The 23,450-nt window shown below is 41.6% G+C and overlaps 1 protein-coding gene across 1 annotated transcript in view; it reads left to right on the top strand.

Moving 5' to 3' along the window:
- kif26ba (kinesin family member 26Ba) overlaps positions 1-23,450 on the top strand; it is a 77,636-nt gene that overhangs the window by 25,167 nt on the left and 29,019 nt on the right. Inside the window, exons 3-5 of the mRNA XM_034577121.1 lie at positions 674-1,393; positions 7,901-8,082; positions 14,900-15,104. Of these exons, the coding sequence (XP_034433012.1) occupies positions 674-1,393; positions 7,901-8,082; positions 14,900-15,104 (1,107 nt within the window). The remainder of the gene's footprint in view (positions 1-673; positions 1,394-7,900; positions 8,083-14,899; positions 15,105-23,450) is intronic.

Genomic DNA, 23,450 nt, shown 5'->3' with positions numbered 1-23,450 from the left:
AACAGCACATGACTGTCAACATGTTGAAAATGTCAAGGGATGTTTACTTGGATGCTGTTCCAGCCGGTGTTAGTTGACATGTTGATGCCGTGTTATTACAACTAGGATGCCATTTAATGTGTGTGACATTATCTAATAAACACCTTTAATATGTTGACTGAGACATGAATGAACAAGAGATAGTTTGTCACCTTTACCGAGCCGCTGCTCCTTCCTTCATTAAATACATCTTGTTTCCTTTTTATGGGAACTGTAACTTAGTTCATGCTGAGAAAGAAAAGACAGAAAAGAGAGTAGAAGGTCAGTCGTATTTTCCTTCTTGTATTAGACAACTCTCCTTGCTGTCAGCGACTGCCACATATTTACCCTTTAGACCAGAAGGATGTTTGGTGTGTGTGTGTGTGTTTGTGTATTTTTGGGTTGTGTGTGTGTGTCTACACGTCTTCCCTCAGGCCACATTGTTTCATTGCCTTTTTTTCTTGAATTCACTATAAATATTCATACACATGGCTTGTTAAACATGTCTATTCTCTCCTCTCCTCTCCTCTCCTCTCCTCTCCTCTCATCTCCTCTCCTCTCCTCTCATCTCCTCTCCTCTCCTCTCCTCTCCTCTCCTCTCATCTCCTCTCCATGAGTCTAAATCCCAACCTTGTGTTTCTGTCTCTCTTTTCAGGATCCCTCCTTCTCTCTCCTCCTCCACGATAAGCTTCAGGTGCCTAACAGTTCTCGGCTGGCGTGGAACGAGCGAGACAGTCGCTGCGATGTTTGCACCACTCACCTCACTCAGCTTAAACAGGAAGCCGTGCGCATGGTGCTCACCCTCGACCAGTGGGACCTGTCCCCCACCTCTTCACCCCCTGCACTGATTGAACGATATGGATCTCAAGGACCCCCGGGTCCGCTGGGAGCATCTGGAGTACCAGGAGTTCCTGGGTCACAGGACTGGCCTCCTCCTTTTCTCCCTTCCTCTTCCTCCTCGGCTGCTTCTTCGACTTCACATCCTCCTCACCAAGCGTCCCAGTCGCCTTCCCCAAGCCCAAACCAGACCCCGACGCCCAGCCCCAGCCACGGACCATCCAACGGCAGCCATGGGAGTCCCTCAGTGCAAACATCCAGCTGTGCTCCCTCAAACCCACCACCTCAAGGTCCAGGGCACAGACTGGGGTCCAAGCCCAGCTCCTTAGGTCTTGGAGGTGGGGTGGACAGAAGGAATGGGTCTTCTGGTTCAGGAAAAACAGCTGGTGCCCAACAGCAAGTGACTGGAGTTAACAGCCCCAGCAATAGCGGTAATAGTAGTAATAACGGAAGTGGAGCAGTACTGAGCACAGCAGCTCTGCAGGCCCATCAGCATATGAACCGAACCAACGGAGGGGTTACACTCTATCCGTACCAGGTAAGCTCTCTGAAGAAACGTTTGTGTGCACCTGTGTTTGTATGTGTGGCGAACATTCATGTAAAATCTGAACAGCCTCTTCTCCCATGAGGACAGTTCAAATATTACCACGGAAACGAAATAAATGAATTCTATTCTTGTATAATTATAGGCTGGTACATCTGGTGATGTGCATTAGAACAGGAACATTTTCCAGCTTGTAGGTGTACCTGCCTACTGTAGTGTGAGCTTGTTAGCTATTAACCACCCGATAACATGTTCAAATCTCTCCTCTCTTCTCTTCTCCTAGTCAGACAAGGCTATATCGCATCTATACCTCAGGCAAAGTGTGTGTCTGTGTGTGACCATGTGCACATGTCTGTGTGTTACTAGTAAGATAAGGAGGAGGGCGGGAGGCAATTAAAACCCTTTGTGTCTAATTGCTGCAGTTTGAATAAAAATTCATTCCCCTCCTAAGTCATAACTCACGGAAATCTGACTTAACAGACAAGATACATATATTTTTTAATTGAGTGTGACTCACAGTTTCTGAGGATAGCATTAATTCTCAATCGTGAATACATTTCACAAATCATAAAAATATATACTGTATGTATATATGTTCCTGAGAACTCCAGAAACTGCTTAAAAAGCATTAAGTGTCTTTTAGTATCAAAGAAATCCAGGGATAGTCCAGTCCAGTGATAGTTTTCTATTACATTTAGAACATACAGTACATTAGTACAACAAGAACTGCTAATAGCTAATTTGGCATCACTTCAATGGTGCCAACATACCAAAAACATGGCAACATTATACTTGGTAGTTTTCTGTCCTGTGGTGAGGTCACTAATCACATTCTTGAAACTGTTAACAAGCTCTTATCATGAGTTAAGCATAAATACATCCTTCAACAGGGTTGAGGCAAAGCATCAGGCTGCAAGTTAGCGCAGAGAAAAACTGTAAAAGTGACTGAAATGGAGATAGAAGAGGACATGTAAGGAGGAGAGAGGAAGAGAGGGAGCGTGAGTAGAAAAGAGAGGAGGATGGTGGTGGAAAGAAAATGCTGCAGGTGACGAGTGGTCTAGAGGTGGATAGAGGCAGGAGAGCTGAGACTCCTGGGGAGATCCAGAGAGGGGTGTGTGTGTGTCTGTGTGTGTGTTAACGTGTGTATGAGCATGTACAACAGATGTAATAATTCATACAGTGATAATTAGGACTCTGGGGACTCTATGTCACACACCCGCGGTACCCCTTCACTCTTTCACTCGCATTCACTTGCTCTCTCACATTCTCTCTCACACACACACATACACACACGCACCCACACACACACACAATCACTCTTACTTATTCCTTACGCCTTTCCCTCCTCTCTCCTATTATTTCTGTCTCACTCACACTTCATATTCATGTCCTCTTCTGTCTTGCTATGCCGCTATCTCTCTGTATATTTTTATTCAGTCCATGACTTGAATCAGATATAGAGATTTGGAATTGTAGGTGGATATTACTTTGTACAGTCTCAGGAATTGTTCCGTTGTCTTGTCCTACAGGTCAGAAATAAATGAGACATATGAGCAGATATGTATTCTGGTCTGTCTTTGTGGATATTACAGAGAAATTGATCCGACCTGAAGGAGAATTTCCCTTCCTCTGAGCTACTATTGAAGTTAGTACCTGTGTAGGGAGGTGTAAAATGTTAGTGAGTGCTTGTGCTGTGACTTTGACAGAAATGGTGTTTCAGCAGGAAAGGAGAAACAGAGCATGATAATAAATCACCCACGTTTAGACTCACCCCGAGAAGAGAGAAAAGGGAGGAGGAGGAGCCGAGCGGAGAGATGATCAAAAAATGGGTAAAGTACGAGGAAATAAAGGGAGATGAGACTAAAAGATAGAGATGTAAAGGATGAGGAAAAGGTACGAGAGATGGGTTTCGTATCAGAGAGAATCAGAATAGGAGAAATTTTATGATACAGCTTACATGGGGTATATTAATATATAAGGGGCACATTAACTCTGAGACATCGGTCTGTATGAACACATTGCTGAGATGAATAGATCTGCTTTAATGCTCGAAACATAAAAGACGACTGTAGATGCACAGGGAAGCTTTCAGAATCTTACAATGGCTGATGGTCGAACGCAGGCCAAATGAGAAATATCTGCCTGATGCTCCTCAGCAAAGTAAAAGAGAACAAAAACATAGACGGAAAGACGGGAGAGTGAGAAAAAAAGCAGCAGCAGGAATCAATGGATTTCATTGGAAATGTGTCTGTTAGTCTCCAGAAGCCCTAACAACAGCAGCACCAGTTTTGATTTATTGGACAGAACCATTTTTAATGACAAGAATCACCATTAAATACACTTTTAATGGCAGCACAAGAAGACACAGAGAGCTGAGGGAGGGGGTGCACTGAGGGAGCAAGAGAAAAGGAAACGACCTGTCTGCCGGTGTGGAGCTGACATTAAAATCCTGCTGGGTCAGCAGGCTAAGAGGTGACACACCAAAGGTCCAGGCTGCAGAACTAATGGCTGAGGTCAGACAGCAGTGTGCTCTGTGATGTATGGTTCTTTAATTTCCTCCCAGAAACAACACAGAAACTCTTATTTCAACTGTTAGCTATAATTTGGTGGCCAACTGTCATACCACTACTGTACCTTTTAATCGGCAGAAAAGATCGAGAGCAGAGTATCTGTTTGTGTCATAGCCTGTATGTTTAATCTATGCAATATCTGTATATGTAATATATAAATACAGTCTGTGTTTATAGACTAGGGGTTGTATATGTTTTGGGGCTTTTTATGGTAGTGGTGTATAATGTGCCCCCTGTGTGTGTGTGTGTGTGTGTGTGTGTGTGTGTGTGTGTGTGTGTGCGTACACGTACACTACCAGTCTTTATCCTTTTGGGGCAGTGGGTGGTCAACTACATCCTCTCTCTCTCTCTCTCTCTCTCTCTCTCTCTCTCTCTCTCTCTCTCTCCATTTCCTCCTTCCTTCTACACTTCAATTCCTTTTGTGCTGTCTATGTTTAATTTCTGTTTTTGTTGTTGTCCTCTGAACTTTATTTTCCTTCCCACTCTATTGCTCCATTTCTGCAACTCCATCCAACGTTTTTTTTGTCTCTCTTCCACTTATCTTCCCCACTTTTTTCCCCCCAAAAGGGCAGCTTCCCTCTCTTCCTCCCCTCTACTACTGCAGTAAGCATTTAGATTGTTTTACACACTGCATCTATTCCCCCTGGTAAAAGCAGGCGGGACCACACGCATACATTGACACAAAAACACACAGTTTCTCATTTCAGCCTCCTCATACAAACCTTTAGGCAAAAATTCTGCATTGTTTGTCTATGGACTGTGGTTGGAAAAATATGTAATAGAATAATATAAACCTAAGAGAGACAAATGAGGAGGAGGATCCTGGGGAAATGGTGTTTGTGTTGTAATGAAGATGAATGAGGCGGCAGAAGTACGAGGGTTGTAGATAAATGCTGCATTGTAAAGAAAGAGGAAGAGTCTGAGTGACAGAATAAGTGTTTAAGTGCTGTTTTCCTTCCACTTTGTATTTCTGGGAAAATCTAATATCACATTAATCAAAGTCCCACACTGACAGGTACAATCTTAGGACCAGGTGTTCTCTGAAAACATGGTCAGACTATTTTAACACATTTCAAAGTATCATCCTCAGTGTTCTTTGTAAAAAAATTGAGATCAAAAGTGTGATGACCGCTGAGCATTTCAAGGACTACATTACCCAGAATGCTGTTTAGGTAAATCTATTACCAGCAGGTAACTGCAGGAATGTTGATTTAAATAGGAATTATCATGCTGTCCTTGCATTATCTATGTGCAGTATTTCTGATGCAGAGCTAATTTGGCAGTGCTCATACAGTACAGCCGGTTTAATGAGAAGCATGAGACACATTCATCACACCACTGTGCCAGATACAGAGAAGCACATAAAACACAATGTCATAAAGGTGAATATGATTATTGGATTTTTTTATCCACGTAGACCGCGAAGGCCCTGTCAACATGAGATGGTTTGGTCTATGGAGGATTCCCTATTTGCATTAACAGCTCTTCCTGGTCCCATCAATAGCTACTTTAAAGGGATTTTTCAGTGAAAAATGAAAATTCATTCTCATTATCTACTCACCACTATGCAGATGGAGGGGTGGGTGAAATGTTTGAGTCCACAAAACACTTTTGGCAAAGTGGTGAGTAGATAATGAGTGAATTTTTCGGTGAACTATCCCTTTAAACTACTGCACCTACTGCAGCTCAGCCATCCACATAGCTAGCTTGTTAGCTTCATCAATGAATCCTGGGATTGATTGTCCTGACAAGGATCCACTGGTTGGCCCCTCCATTGCTCAGGAACGTAAGGACGCATTTGAAGCAGCCTTGGGAATGGGACAGCCTTGGTCTGCAAATGCAGCCTTAGAAGGATTAAGACACAGCTAACATCATTTTCCATTCATATTCCTGTTTACTTTTACAGAGCATAGTCTGATTATGACATCAAGCATTTGGTAACTCCCCTACATGGAGTCACAATGTGATTAAGACAAACACATGTCCACATAATTTGACTGAGATTAGAATACTCCAGGTGTTTTAATTAGATTACTGCTAATTCTGAGTATGACCTTATTTGAGTTAAGGTTTACATGGCAGTGTCTTATCTGAATTATTGTTAATATAAGAAGGCTGAACCTTCACTGCCGGCCACATATTCTCTCACCACCCATACTCCAGCTCTCAGCTCACATTACAAACCTCTGTGGGCACATTTATTTCTACACTGTGCAAGTACTTTTCCCCCTCCCATTCACAAGGATAAATGAGGAACCAGCACAAATGCGCAGGTATTCCATGTAGCTCACTGAACCTTTATTCCATGTGTTCATGACTCCTTTAATAATGCAAGGGGAGCGAGCCAAGTCTGAGCATTTGAAACAGCTGTAGATGCACACAGGCATAGATAAACTATAGAGGCATCTCATTTACAACTGGTAATTCATCAAGGCAGTGGGCTGCATTCTCGGACCCCAGGAGCCCTCAGCAGTAAATATATACGTGCAGGGAAAGTGATTTACACACATACACACAGGTGCAGAGAAGTGCAGACACATGCATGCACCCGCAGTAGACATACATGCTCGCAGGTTAATTCTCACACAAGCTCTAGTTCCTTTATCGGAGAGTGTGGGTATGATTTAGGTTGGCCGGCTGTCTGGCCACTGGCAGCACATAAAGAACTATAATCAATAATCCATATTTATTTCATGACTGGGTTGGCTACACACATGTATGCAAACACACAAACATGAACACACATGCCTGTGTATGTCGTGTTACAAACGAATGCCTTACACTCATCCAAAGCAGGTAAATTGCCATATAATTTCTTCTTTGTGTGTGAGTGCATGTCTCAACCATCCTCTGAATGTGCTCCAGCTCAGACCGACACAGGCCCAGATACGTTGGTCACTCTCTCTGTTCTCTAGATACATAGACAACATGGCCCAGTGGTCGAGGCACAGACCATGTAATTGCCACACTCAGCTCCAGTCAAGGGACTTTGCTACAAGCCATACCCATCTTTCTTTCTCCATATTTTCTGTCTACAATATATCTACACTATCACCTGAGTAATAGTGGCAAATATGCCAAAAACATACTGTAAATCTGATGCTACAGTAACTGACACACAGGGCAGGAAATTGCATCTCTTCCGAGTTCGAAGGTCTCTCTGTTTGTCCTCACTGTCCTTCTCTCCTGCATCTGATAAAGCACAAATGCAGAGATGATCCAATAATAAAGGACAAACAAAGGTAAATAGTTTAAGATGGCAGAGTGAAGAGACAGAGGGAAAACAGGAGAATCAATAGCTTGAAGAAAAGTAGTGAAGGGAATAGAAAAGAAAAGAATTAAGGGTGACAGAGAAGGAGAAAGCTCTAGGTTAAAAGGGAGAAGTAGAGGCTGGAGTGTGTGTGTGTGTGTGTGTGTGTGTGTGTGTGTGTGTGTGTGTGTGTGTGTGTGTGTGTGTGTGTGTGTGTGTGTGTGTGTGTGTGTTTGTGTGCGTATCTTGGACTCAGTCATTCGTGCTGCTGGTTCACTGTGATCACTGGAATCCTTACTTTCAGTCTACCAAGGAACACACAAACACATTTTCTTTATCCATCCATCCATCCACCCTTACTTCCTTCTTCCTTCCTTCTTTCTTTTATGGATTTTATATCTTCACAACAACAGATTGCTGATGATGATGCAGACTCAACTTAATTATTCCTTATTCACTCTGCTTGTGGATCCTTGTGGGAACAACTAAACCCACCCACAGAGAACGTGTCACTTAAATGTCATCCACCCTAGCTGCATATCTGATCTGTGAGCACTATACAATTTAACAGTGAATTTATTTCTAATCTATTTTCTTAACTCGTTTTGTTTTTGTCAGTGATATTAAAAGGTATCTCTCTCTCTCTCCCTCTCCCCCCCCCCCCCCTCTCTCTCTCGTCAGATCTCCCAGATGATCGCTGAGGCCTCCAGAGAAGGACTGTCTGAAGCTGCCCTGAACCGCCACAACACACACTCTCCTTCACACACCAGTTCACCATCACACACTAACTCTCCCTCTCACACTCAGACTGTCACCACCACAGCACCGACCGCCACCTCTGCTGCTGCCTCTTTCTTTGCCAGGTAAGATTCTTTCACACCAAAGTGCCACTGACAGAAGAAGGTGACACATGTGGAGCACTGTCCTCAGTAGGTGCATGTCAGTGCATGTCCTGTTCAATCTGATCTGTCCACACAGATGCATGCAGGGTTTGATATTATGGGCAGGAGAGGATGATAACTGACATTTGGCCTCCACATAATCTGCTTGATCAGGCGCAAAATTGATGGATTAGAGTCTGATCAATATAGATTTTTGGGGCCTGATATTGATGCCGACCGGGAGGAAAATCTTCCAATACCAATATATTGGCAGATAAATTATATATTTTATAAATATAAAAAAAAAACATGGCAGTGATTCCTAAGATGCCATTATCAAACCCTTATGACAAAGAAATGTTATTTATGTTTAATATTTTAGAGTTTAACCATAAATTTTATTATAAATAGCTAAATAAAAGAAAACATGGAAACAACAATATATAGTACTTGAATAAGGAAAATAAACTTTTTTTTCTTTACGAAGAAGGTACCATAAATGTCTTTTCTGCATTAATTACTCTTTAAGATAAAAGTTTTAATATTACGGCATATTGGCACACATAAACATCAATACCAATGTATCTGTGAAAGGCTGCTTTTTAGTGGCCAACCGATAAATCTATCAGGCTTTTTCTGGATTTTATCTCCAGATTTGTGTGTCAGCTGCACAAAGCTAGGTGGTATCTGCATTTTCTTGAAGAGAGCCACAGGAAGCAACTGAATCTTAGCAAACTAAAATTCTCAGTGGTATTGTATTTTTCTCAATGACTATGATTTAGAAGCATGGAGACTAAGACAATTTGTATTACATAGAATGTTGCAAGATCAGACATAGTTCATTCTGGGTTGAAATGTCCAGACATCACCACATGTTATGCTAATGCCTCTCAAGTTGACTATTTAAGCCAAAAAAAGAAAGAAAGAGCGAATTAACAAAAAACAGGATGAAGTAAGATGAAGGTGTTGAAAAATTTAAGACCATCATATATTATACGATAAGTGTACTTTGTTATCTTTTGGTGTGTTTGTGTATAATCAACTGTCCAGTCAGCAGTCCTCAATGGGCTGTGTATTTAAATCTAGTGAAATGCATAGCGACACAACAGGAATGAGACATGGCTAATATGGTTAAATAATTGATGAATAAACATGGGAAGCTCAAAATGAATGTATAAATTATTCATGGCTAACACAAGACTGTGAGTTTGTCATGGTGTCTGAAGTAGTGCTCAGACGTCAAATCTAATGAGCTGCTTTAAATCACGTTTCAAATGATACCACCACTTTTCCTTCAAACGTTCACTACACACCCCTCTCCTCTCCTCCTCTCCTCCTTTCCTCTCTCCTCTCCTCTCTCCTCTCCTTTCACGACCAAGCTGACTCGTAAATTGTATGGGACCACTTACAAATCATGTGCACGCAGTCTGTCTCTGTAGCTTTACCTCTATGACCCCCTGAACTGTCAGGTAACAAGGCCATTTTACACAAACACACACACACACGCACACATCTGGTTGACATTCCAAACGTACAACCAGCTGTCTCTCTTCGATTTATGAGCGTTCACCTTCTGACTGAAAGAGCGGGCTTTGTTTAAAGGTGCAGGTGTCAGTGAGTGGACATGTGTGTGTCGATGTGTGTATCTGGCAGTCAGTCTTTCTCCTCCTGTTTTAAGGTGTGTTATTACTGTAGATCTTCAGTCCCGTGCTGTGTAATTTCCTTTTAAAATCAGAGTGACAGAGTGTCACAGTGTTTGTTTTGTTTTGAGCTCATTATCTCAATTCACACACGCACAGTTTGCCTGCATTTTCCTGTCACTTGTGTGTAAGTATGTGGTAGGATACCCCCCCCCCCCCAAAAACAAAAAACAAAAAACAACTATGTAGCCTATACTGTGTCACCTTTTGACTCAGGTGTGTATGAATGTGAATTTGTGTTTATGGTCGAAGGATGCAGCCATGCAGGGATGCTAAATCCCATGGTTGTCTTGGTCTTTACTCACAGACGTGGACTGCATACAGACACTCTTATTACCCACACACGCACACGCACGCACACACACACACACACACACACACACACACACACACACACACACACACACACACACACACACACACACAGATCCTCTTGCTCACTGTTTGCACACATCTCCTCTCACCCGATATCTTTTGTCCTCCTCATCCTCCTGTTTCTATCTCTTCTCTCACCTCCACATCTTTCCTCTGCTTTCCTCTAATTGCCACCTCTACCACTCGTTTGTTCTCTACTTTCTCTCACTCCTTTCTTTCTTTGCGTGGTGCTTTTTATCGGTCTTCAATTCTCTCCTCTAAAAAACTGTTCCGTTTCCACACTGACCTTTACTTTACCCCTGCTAATGTGCATGTGAGTAATATCTTTCATTAGTACCAATCTGTCTATGAATATGTCCCACTCACACAGCAATGCTCAGTCTCCACAGTGCTGCAGTGGCCCTCGGGGGATGCTGGGATTGAGGATAGAGACATGCTGTACTTTCCTAGGTGTGTGTGTGTGTGTGTATGATTTTTCCCACTGGGGGAAGGGGGTTTCTATCAGTGCAGGAATTTTTTGCTGCATGCTCAGAGGATTGGGCCTTTAGGGATTTGGCTGTGTGTGTGTGTGTGTGTGTGTGTGTGTGTGTGTGTGTGTGTGTGTGTGTGTGTGTGTGTGTGTGTGTGTGTGTGTGTGTGTGTGTGTGTGTGTGTGTGTGTGTGTGTGTGTGTGTGTGTGTGTGTGTGTGTGTGTGTGTGTGTGTCTGGTTGCAGGTAGCAGAGTAAATGAATAGGTCCCAAGTGAACTGGTGAATTGGGAAGGCGTTGTTTTGGATGGAGATTGGCTGCTCGATAGGGGGATGCTGTCACTTTCTCTGCCTCTGCTCAGCACTTACTGCTTTTCCACTCTTTCCTTTAAAAATAAATATTCCATCACTTGATAATTGGCCCCCAATTAGCCACAACTAATACTGGTTGATTGATTATTTAAATCTGTGGTCAGTGGTGAATACATCAGCATAACAAGGGCCTGACCACACCATTACTGCACTTGTTGCTGTTAATGTCGCTAATGTGTAATTTAACAGTAACTAAAAGCAGTCATCTTTTATTTCGAAAGAGAATAAGAATACCATTTGCTCTTCAAGTGGCAGCAATAAAGAATTCAGTTATTATATCCATTCAATATTTATTATGTAACATTAAAATGTCTAAAACAACTAGACAAGATGTTATATATTTTGTAGACTTGTCTACTTGCATTATACAAAATGTTTCCAACAATGTTCAAACCCAGAGAATTCCCCAATTTTATTTAAGGTAATGGGACCTTTCATTTTACTCGCCTTTAAATTGCGTCATATCCGCTTTACAGGTCTCTGCTATAAAGTCTGGGTCAAACAACGTATGCATGGCAAAGGAAAAACACACAGCTAGCCAGTTAGCCAGTCAGCTGTTATGTCTTCCACTATTTGCATTGGTCACGATTATTCATTGTCGTCTGCTGCGTAACATGAATTAAACTTTATCACATTACCTCATCTGTGAACATGATTTGCTCCTGAGTCGTGTCAGGTAGATTTCCATCTACACCAACGCTGCTTCTCAACAACACTAGATCTTTTGTTTTTTGGCGGGATTGAGAGACCTCTAGTGGCAAAAATTATATATTTTAAGTTTAACTCATTAACACACTTATCGTGACCAGCTCGGATATCTACAGTAGCACACACATGTGGTACAGGACACACATGCGCCTGAAGATTCATGTGGACATTGTAACTCCATGTTAAACAAACGATGCAATAATATTTTATTGCTCAGGCTCACTTTTACAATACAGCATATCTGGTGGTGTTGTAATAGGAAGTGGAAAGTGTGTAAATTGGAGGGGATGTGCACATGTCAGTGAATAGATAGTGTCTGTCCATGCCAGTCTTAATGACCACACACACATACACACACACCATCGCTCTCTGTGGGTCCTTATATCTCTCCCCACTTGACGGCCTGTTAAATAGGAAGTCATTTTCTACAGAGAAAACAACACAGTCCACGGACACCAGTAATAAATCAGCTTTGTATGTTTGTGTGTCTGTGAGAGTGTGGGTCTGATTCAAGGGAGTCCTTGTATGTATATGTATATGTATATCAAGTGTAGGAGTTTGTAGCGGGAGCAAGAAGAAAACAAAGCAGCAGCGTATTACTGGCTGGACCATTTGTGACCCGCACTGCTTTTTAACAAGAGAGTGACGCATGAAGGGACAGAGGGGCAGAGAGGCAAGGATGGATGACGGGATCAATATATGTAAGGAAGGCTGAATGGATGGTGGGATGGATGGCTGGATATATGGAGGGCAGGGAGGAAGAAGAAGCCAAAGGGAGACAGCAAAGGATGAAAATAATGAGATAGTGGGAAAGAATAAGGGATGAAGTAGAGTGAGAGGGATTTAAGAGTGGAGCCATGAGTGGAGGTATAATGGATGAGGAGGGGGGTAAATAAAAGCACAAGGGGGTAACAGAGGAAGTACTGGTGGATAGAGGGATGGAGTAGATGGATGGATAACAAGTGCCCTTCACTCCAGTGCTTGATTGGAATAGATCCACTTGGCCAAATCCCAGGCCACTTGTCATTAAACACTACCAATTAGCCTGTGTGTGTGTGTATGTGTGTGTCTACCATGCTTGAATTGTGCCATAGATTAAACCGGTCAGGGTGGGAGAACATAATGTGAAGACAAATATTTGGTTAAAATTGGGGTGGCCGATGGATTTGAAGGATTTGACAACAACTACAAAAAATGGGACACAGGTTTTGCACAGTGAGCAGCTCAGTCATAAATGACCAGAAGAAAAGAAAATACATTGCTGCCAGCAGAAGTAAGTGTTCATGCTACATGTAGGGATCTCCAGCAGCAGAAGAAACCGTGCATGAATCTGTAGCAGCTGCAGCAGCCATGTTGTTCCCATTGTTAGCTAGAAATTAATTCAGACACATCCCTCACTGAATCCTCAGTAACACCATTAATATTTTTAAGATGCAGTAAATTCATGCACCTGACAAATAGCAGTGTCTTTCATAATCTGCAACACATGTGGTTTTTAGCATTCAAATGATATAATAAGAAACCTGTAATTGCTTTTGATCGCATTTGCTGCATTAAATGCGTAAGCTCAGCTCGCACAGGGTGGAAAACCACTTAGTGGTCGTCTCGTGGAGCTTTGTTTCATACAGTGTGTGCACTCACGCTCACACTGATGGTCACAAACACACACCTACACACACAGATTCACACACAAATCTCCTGGGAGAGCTAGTCAAATGGTGAAACGCTTCGTCGTTCTATGGGTCACTGGATCCACATCTCTCTTCCCCCCACCTCCCTCCTCTTCTATTTATCTCTCTCTCTCCCTCTACCGCTCTCTCCCTTTCTCTCTCCGACCCCCCTCCTCGCTCTCATTTCTGTAACCTGCTGCAGTTAATTGAAAGCCAATGGTGTGAGAATATGGCTCTTTGACAGAGAGTGTGTCAGGGCACAAGGTCCTCTCTCTCTCTTTTTATAATCTTAGAAATATATGTGAGGATAGATTAAAGCAGAACAGAGCAGGAATCCCTGCCAGGGCTGTTTTTGAAAGGTTTTATTTCATTGCTTGTTAACGAAGCTGCTTTTGGATTTTCTAAAATCTGGAATTCTGCCTGTTTGAATTGTGGCCTCTTCAATTGCAGATAAGGAAATACATTAACACATACAGTGAAATATTGCAGAAAATCGCTTCGGTGAATTATTGCCAGAATATTAAGTCGCTCTACCTCAAGAAATATAATTTTTACAGAAACCCTGGAGGCCACAAAAGTCATCAAGTACAACAAAAGCAATCACATTATACACAAGCCAACATTCACCAGTGGGCAAACTAGTACATTTGACCATGACATTTTTTTAAAAGACGCAGAAGACAGAGACAGAGAAAATTGTAATAACTGTCTCTTTACTATAAAATACTTAATATTGGTTAAACCAGAAATTCAGTCTTGAATATATCTGATATTTCTGCTTTGTGAGAAAGAAAGAGAGTTAGAAATGGAGGATTTAAATTAGACGTGATTTACTTTTGTGCTGAGAGAAGCAGCGAGAAAGAACCTGCTGTGTTGATGTTAGAAACGAGTGAGCGAGGAGAACAGAAAGACAAAGAAATGAGACGTAGAAGTTAGAGTAAAAAGCAGAGGAGGAATAAGGAGAATTTAAGAGCAGAGTAGATGGAGTATATATGCATATGCACACACACACACACACACACACACACACACACACACACACACACACACACACACACACACACACACACACACACACACACACACACACACTCACACACTAAATTATATATATATAATTTTTATGCCTACTTTTGAGCTAAATGCCACAAGGGAATTGAGCAGCAAGAAAGCAAATGAGCCACTCCCTTTCCAGATGTTGGTACATATGTAAACAGCAGCGTGTGTGTGCGTGTCTGCGTGTCTTTGTGTGTGTGTGTTGAAGGGCATATAATCTAGTCCTATTCTGCAATTAGCATATTACCATGGTTGTTGTGCGGTAAACTATGAGGATGTAATTATAGACCCATGTGGTTATGCACATGTGCCACCCTCCTTCCTGTCCCTCCTCCTCCGCATATCTCTCCACTGAAATCATTCATTGTTGATGTTGTTTATTTTCAAAGTATGATTTTAATGTTTTCATCAAACTGACTCTCTCCTCTTTCTCTCTGCTTTTCTTCTTCAGAGCTGCACAAAAGTTAAACTTAGCATCCAAGAAGAAGAAGCAGAAGACGGCTGCAGTCACTCCCCCAGTGACATCATCATCGTCCTGCGACCCACCTCTGTTTCCCACCAATTTCAGCTCCGCCCTGGTGGTGGCCCCTCCCCCAGCTCCACCCTGCCTCCTCCGTGCAGCCAATAAGATAAAAGATACCCCTGGGCTTGGAAAGGTAATGGGAAAAAATACTTTAACTTTAAGTCGATAAACTACCTTTTGATATTCTAATATGCTTTATTTGCTATTAAAATCCATTTGAATGTTATATGTTTAAAATTACACAGCAGACTGATAGCTACAGGTTAGTCAGACACATAACTTACACATAAATATCACTTTCTTTGTGAGGTGTGCAGCGAACAATTCATCTCAGACTTTAAAGTTTTTCTTTTAGATTATGTAGATTTAAACTCTGAGGGTTAAGCTGGGGATGCACCAATCTGAAACTGACACTGGTCCTATACTGACTCATTTTGCTGGACAGGATATTAGTGACAGAAGGGCCAATCAATTTAGACTATTTGTGTACTGCGTCATGCGTAGAGGCCTATATACATTTTTGAAGGAGTTCTAACATAGTATGTAGGTGGCTTAAAAAAGGGTCAGCAGTTTGGATGGAATGTTTTCAAAAATTAGATACTTAGTTTTGACTTTATATTTATAATTAATTTGGATTCAATTCTGTTGTGTTATTTTATAGGGACATTTTTAGTCCTGTCCAATTTATTGCTGAAATGAAAGGGCTCATACTTGAATTGTAATTCCTGTTAATTTTGAAGGTTTTATCACTAAAGGACTATTGCACAATTAGTTGTTATTTTAATAACCAGTGCAATGCCTGTTTTACACATGACTGTTTGGAATGAGCTGTTTCCTTGGTCTATGGTGACGCTGGTTGCAGTTTTATTTTTGAAACTAAAGGGACCTGCAGTAATTTAGTTGTGGTTAATAAAGACCAACTGCAGAACCCAGTAGACGTAGCGGTGTTGGGTTGGTCAATATCCAAAGGATGTGGTGTCAGGACTGAAAGAGCCAGGTCAGTGTCTTATAGACAGAACAGTGTCTTAGCACATGATCGAAATAAGTCAAGTGTTTTATCACTTGAATAAATATCAAGTCCATTTATATTTAATTTGTTCAACTGATGCTAATGTTATTGTATTGTATTAGGGGACTAATTACTGAGATACTTCCATGTTGCCTAATTTTGACTATTTTGAGTGTGTGTGATATACAAGTATTGATTTGAATGTTCAGGTTTTAGTGGCAGCTTTAATGAGATTTGGTTTTAAGTTAAGTTCTACTGCATTTTACAAAGTACTGGAATGAGCTCAAAATATTGAGCTGTAATATTTTATCATGACCTTGGGCAGTTTGTCTGTGTGTGTCTACTGGAATGTGTGTGTGTGTGTGTGTGTGTGTGTGTGTGTGTGTGTGTGTGTGTGTGTGTGTGTGAGTGTGCGTGTGTGTGTGTGTGTGTGTGTGTGTGTGTGTCACCCCTGCTGTACCATAGTGAAATGTAGCCTAATGGTTACCACGGTAACACATCTCAGGCTGACAAAAGTCATCTGTCACCGTTGCTACTGGTTGATGAAACATGTGTGCATTGTGGATGGGGGCGAGTCATGCTGCTCAAGTGTGTGCAATATTGATCGTCCATGTAATGAGTTTTTAGTGCCCCCTCCTCCACAGTTTGAGCGTGAGGCCTACTGACAGTGTGTGTGTGTGTGTGTGTGTGTGTGTGTGTGTGTGTGTGTGTGTGTGTGTGTGTTCACAAAATAGTGTTTTGTTACAAAATAAATGAGAATGGATAACAAAATCAAAACAGCAGGGTCCTTCAGTGGAGGCTTCACAGGGACCCCACACATCCTGTTGTGCTTTCATGTGCATGTCAGGTGTGAGTATTAAATTATAAGAGTGCATCACAGTAGCTTATTGTGTCTGTGAGCTCCTGTCTGTGTCTGTGAGTGTATGGGCAGTATGTTAGGATTTCTCTCCATGTAGCCTAATGCTTTTTTTTTAATTGGGTCTTTATTGGACAGTGGATAGTGAACAGACAGTAACAAGGGGGAGAGAGGGACAGAGGCTGGAAACAAACCAAGAACGTTGTGGTTATGTGGCTCTAACCATTTGGCCACTGGGTCACACCGTTAAGTGTGTGTGACAGTTTGTGTGTGTTGTGTGACATTAACATTAAATGCCAGATGAGAGGACAAATCCAACGACTCATGTCAATTAAAATAAATTTGTAATGAGATGTAGTAAAATCTTCCTTAATTAAAGTTATCCAGAATAACATTAGCAAACATCCAGTCAGAAAAACATTGAGAAAACAATCTGCGTCATATAATAATATAACAAAATCAATCTGCAGCCACCAGTTTTTGAGTTATTCACTTTATCTAAATTCCAAAAACTCACCGTGTTTTGATCTGGTTCCTGATCCTTTATACTAACGATATAATGGTATAAAAAAATGTGTTGTTTTTAAATGTTAATATAAAATAAATTGTTAAAACCACATACATGAAGCATTCATGGACAGAATTATGACAAAACATAGAAATCTGTATTTAAACAAAATGTACCATGTGAGTAAAATGATGCTTTCTCATCAGCAGCATTTATATATTCGAAATCTTGAAATCTCCGGGACATATTTAGTTTAGGTGTTTAATATATTAATTGTGTTTTTGTGCAACTGATTATTTTATGTCTTGTATTTTTTCCCCGTCTTCTCTTTGTTTCTCCTTTGAGTCTCTGTCTCCGTTTCTCTCCATATGGAGGTGACAGATGTCTCCTCAGTTGTCAGGGAGACAGATTCACACTCACATATTTACAAGGGCTCACAGACACAACAGCCAAATAATATTACTTATATTACACACGCCAACACTAAAAAAAAAAACACACACACACACATACAGAATATGTTAGGAACCATATTCACAAAAAAAACCTGTCCTCACACAGTGCCTCTGTGGTCTCATTGTTTCATTCCTGGCTTCTGTTTAATCCCACTATGAGCCTCTGTGATCTTGTCTGGCCCGCCCTGCTGCGTACAAATGTCTGCTACTACTGCTGTTTAATTACATCTATCAGACACCGTCCTCCTCACAGTCATGTGGACTTCTCACAGCCGCCATTCTGGTGTCATCTGTGTTACTGGGGATCTTTGATCACAGTGTTCCGTCATTTCAATTGCAAATCAACTTTAACTTCCTGTCGTCCTGCTGGTAGACTGCTCACCTTCAATCAACTTTGACAAACCAAGAAAAGCAAGTCAGTCTTTATAAAAATTAAGTTATTTCTCTTTATTTGATTGTTCAAGGATTGTGAACTTTTAGGAAATGCGTTAGATGAGAATGTCAGTACCACTCTCATACCTTCTCATACCTTAATTAAGCATAGATTTTACATAAGGATGGATGACGCGTCTCCACTTCATCCCACTATCTAAAGGCAAAATATTCCACATACAAACGCTGCCATCTTGCACATTTGGAGCCAGAGTCTGTGCTGTAGCATCCTTTCTTACAGACTTTTTGTGTCTACTAAGTGAAATTTGGGATATTTGCTAAGCTAAGTTGTTGTCTGCAAATTCTCAAATTCCTGATTTTTTTATTCTGCAGTCATTGCTGTGGTTTCAAATGAAACATGTACTAAAAGAAGCAGGAGAAATACTACCAAGGCAGAGAGATATTTTGGTATTTGGACCCCAGCAAGCCTGTGCTGTGAAATCGATTGACGCTTGCCAAGACCTAATCAAGCACACTCGCATCCAGACCTATGCATGTGCACACACACACACACACACATGCAAACATATGGGAAGAAGAAAATGGCTGTGGTGACATTTCCCCAGTAAAAATGTCACCTGCAGTGGGGGTCGGTCCCCTGCTGAAATGGCATTTGCACAGATTCACACTCGCTCACTGGCTTCCATGCTCACAAATTCGTAGGATTATAGTGCACAATGAAAGATGTCAAGGAGGCAGCAAAGCCCCTGGTGGAAGTGTGTATGATACATCCTGCAGAATACATGGGCTTGTCTGCGAGTGTGATGGAGGGGGGGGTTAGTGTTCTCCCTGATGTTAATACGGCAGAAAACAGATTGAGACATCACATTTAAAGCCAGGGGGAAATCACCTGCACAGGTCAGATGTCTTGCTGTGTGTGCATGTATGTGTGTGTGTGTGCGTGCGTGCGTGCGTGCGTGCGTGCGTGCGTGCGTGCGTGCGTGCGTGCGTGCGTGCGTGCGTGCGTGCGTGAGAGAGAGAGAAATGGTGAGAGTTCAGCCTTGTTCCCTTTAGGGATGTTGAATTTAATAGAATCCCTCGCTGGATCTGTCTGAGTGGCATCTGCATGTCCAACTCCCCTCTGTTACATCTGTACATGGTGCCTCTACATGTTGATGGCAAGCTCCGTCTCACTTTAATCAAATCAGCCAGCTGGGAGTCCTCCACTCAGGCCACTGACTGCTGGGGAGCATGTGTATTAGATGTGTATGTATTATCACATTAAAAACCCACTGTAGACAGTAATATAGACTAGATCATTGACGTCTTCAAGATGAATCGAAACATAAACTCATCAGATAGCCCAGCCGTAATTAGAGGTGCTTATTTACAGTTAAAGACATGTAAAATGACAAATCACAGAAATATTTGGTTCGCTGGAGATCACTGCATATACACACGCTGCCACACAAAACAAACGGTGAGAAGAACTGTCTTCCTCTTCCATCGCTTCATCACTACCCTGTCTGCTCCTCTCCATGTCTGAATGCCAGTGAAAGACTGTGGTAGCTTTTCCCCCACCTCTTTCATCATCTGCAGACAGCATTATGCACACAAACTAACACACACACACACGCACATATTGCGACTTGACCTTGGGGGAAAGTGATACCATGACAGCTAATCAATTTTTAATAGCAGCTACGATCCCTCTCAGGCCACAAGCTGTGTGCGTCTGTGTCATGAATGAGCACATGCATTTTCCACGGACATTTGTGTGTTTTCATGCCAGTCTGTGTGTAACTGTGTGTCTTGTATCCAAACAAGTGAATGAGTCTGTTGTGGGAATCGTGGCTGAAATATTAATGCTGTTAGTGTTGGCAATGCCTGAGCATGGGATTTGGTAGTGTAATGTAATGGTAGTATGACAGGAAAATGCTACATAAACCTCTGTATTTTTACGCACTTATCCTAAATAATTTTTTTTGTTTCCTGTACTGCAGACACCTGATGTATTATTGTATTATGTTGTATTTGGATCTTGCACTAAGAATTCACTGCTGCTCTCAGACGAGTATATCAACATTTCTATTCATTCTCTCTCCTCTGCACTATGCAGCTGAATAATATGAGCGAGAGGTTCAGAGAGAGTGCATCATCAAATACTGAAACTCAGCTTCCTATTAGGTGACTATATACTGTGCTACTAACACTGTGTACATACCTTTCAGTTATTGCTCACAGTGCGATGGACATCAGTGGCAGGTCTGGGTTTGATCTGGCTTTGGTATTTACTTATTCTCAGCAAATACAATAAAAAGACCAAAACCAACCTGTTGGTCTGTCTCTCAGGACTTGATTTTCATCAGTGTCTGTGCCCACGTCCATTCATTCCTACTGAACTGACCTTAATATAAGAATATCAGCAGTCTTATACTTTAACATACATACTTAGTTGGCTGTGGCTCAGGAGGATTAGTGGGTAAACACACTAACCAGAAGGTTGGTGGTTTGATCACCCAGCTCTTCTTGTTTGCATTGTCCGCGAGTGTCCGTGGGCAAGATACTGAACCCCAAATTGCCTCTGATGGTTTTGCCGGCGGTGTGTGATAGAGGAAGAGTTGCATAAAGAAGTGCTGTATGATTGTGTGTGTGTGTGAGTGGATGAATGGGACTTGTTAGGCTTTGATATTGTTAGTCACTTGTGAACAATATGCAAATGTATTTAGTTGAAGATTCAATTTAATTTGACAAAATGTTACCCAAAATTACAATATTCAGTTATTTCACCATCTCTTTTAAATGAGGCATCTATTAGGTAAAATAGTAGCTCATCCCTGTTGGATTACACCCAAATTCATACACCACCATTGTAAAACCCTGCAGTGCGTCTATCAGAGAACAGCCACCATGGATCTTCTGATACTGACAACTGAGCGGGAATGAATAAATTAGTTAAAATTAGAATTGATTGACTGGAGCCTGATCTTGCTTTTCCCGTATGGTATTTTTATCTATCGCTGTGTATATGTTTTCCCAGATGTATGTTTCTGCAGTGTTTGGGAACCAATTAGACCTCAGTCTCCATCTCATTGATTTTCCAGCCAATAGCAATGAAGCACTGCTGTGAGGGGCAATCGAACAATCTCAGCTCAGCTCAGGGGTTGCTTGCTGCTGGTTAGGTGAATTCCTTTACTGAAATTGGCTCAAACACTTCATAGTGCCTGAGTGGTGCGTGAGGGTCTGCTGAGGGTCAGGGGAAGAAGAAAAAAAAAGCAACTCCTTACCTCAACATCTGTCATAGCATGTACCCTTGAGCACGGTAATGAACCTCCAAGCTGTTCCAGGTGTGATCAGCAGACCTAGAGGTCAAACACAGCATGTGATTTTCTATGTTAAAACAAGGAATCATAAACAGACTCAGAACATGGATATCAGTTGTTCTCCAAAGCAAGCAGAGGTTTTCACACAGGCAAATTCAAACAAACTTTCTCGCCTATTAGCATCTCACGCCCTCACGCCATTATTTTTCTTCTTAACATCTCTCCACCTTGCATCAGTATTCACTGCAGCATAAAGTGTGAGAAAAAAGAGAAGAGAAAAGAATGGAAATAGTAGGAAGAGGAGAGAAGTTTGGATGACGGGATGGAGATGGGACAAAAAAGAGAAGGGAGAGAATGGAGCAGACAGTGATGTCGAGCAATTTCTGTCAAACAGAACGAGACAGAAGAAGGGAGAGGTCTATACAGTATGTGTTGTGAAAGAGGAGGGTGGAGGGAACAATTAGAGAAGGTAAAAGAAGAGAAGAGAGGGATGAAGGGATGTAGATAGAAATGGACTGTGGGAAATCACAGAGTAAAGCAAACAGGCAGATTTAGAACAGACACTGCAATGGTTTGTTTAAATGCAGTTCAGCAATGTAGATTCTGCTGCTTACGTTGAAACTCCCTCGTTCAGAACAATGACACGACACACAGTGGCTCTGATTATGCTGACATATCAGTTTCCCTGATATTGTTTGGTGATCATCACCACAATGCTTTGACAGTTTGAAGATAAAAGGCTAATGGAGGTCAAGTCTTGCCTTTTCACATGCGCCTTCAATATTTAGGAGGCTGGACAAGGAACGGCATTGTAGCGTTATTTCTCATCACACACATACACAATCACCAGTAACCCTCTTACCTGACAAAACAAAGAAATTAGCTCTCAGGGGGGAAGACTTTATGAGTTATGCCTTGTAAAGCGTGCAGTGGTGAAATCCTTCCCTGCAGGCTCTTACTGATGTGATGGGCTCTTTTATTGGGGTCAGGAGAGGGCGTAGCACAGAATGGTGTGTGTGTGTGTGTGTGTGTGTGTGTGTGTGTGTGTGTGTGTGTGTGTGTGTGTGTGTGTGTGTGTGTGTGTGGAGGTATGGGATTGTTTTCAACACAAACTCTTGACCTGCCAGTGAAGCTTAGTGTCTTAGATTTCCTGGGTCACAGAGGTCACAGGTTTATTGTATTCCAGGGGCATCTCAGTTTATCTCACGTCCTCACGTCGATAGACCCACTTTTATATTTACACACGTGTAATTATCTCCATCTGACAAAGGCTTCAACACAAACACTCTCATGCACACTCACCCACTCATACAATTTATTGAATCAACTCTCCTAAATGGCCCATAGCCATTGGATGATGCAACCAAAGGAAAGACTGTTAATGTGTTCTGTGAGAGAGAAAGAGAGAGAAATATGAATATAAACAGCAACACAATAAGAGCTATTAGTATGATATTTGTCTTTGTGCTCATTACTTGTCAGTATATTACCAGTAGGCTTTTACGCTTTTTTCACTTATCATTTTAGGTGAGTTCATTCAGGATGACATGACCTTGTTCTGGTTGTAAAATGGAAATAAAATAATTAGTAGCAATTGTTTTGTACCAAAAAGGACAGATAATTTGGTTTCTTGTTTTACATTTGCAATTATGTTGTTTATGTTATCTAGAAGCACAGTTAAGTAGTGGACGATAAAAAAGAATCCTTTATACTGTAGAAATAAACTGTGACTCAAAGTTTGCAGTGTATTTGCAGCATTTGACAGACATTACATAAACCAAAGACTTTTATTTTTTATCATCTTTCTTCCTTTCACACATTTTTATTTCTGATCACATCCTTGTTGGCAGCTAATGGATCTGTATGTAAATAAACATATACTCACAGTCCTTTTTCATCCTGCGAATCCTCGGAGCGCAGTGGGGTTTGGAGTGTTTTGGGATTACTGTACGATTC

The sequence above is a fragment of the Hippoglossus hippoglossus genome, chromosome 3 (genome assembly GCF_009819705.1).
Source record: "Hippoglossus hippoglossus isolate fHipHip1 chromosome 3, fHipHip1.pri, whole genome shotgun sequence".
Taxonomy (NCBI): domain Eukaryota; kingdom Metazoa; phylum Chordata; class Actinopteri; order Pleuronectiformes; family Pleuronectidae; genus Hippoglossus; species Hippoglossus hippoglossus.
The sequence above is the reverse complement of the archived record's forward strand: the minus strand, read 5'-3'. Positions and strand labels throughout refer to the sequence as shown.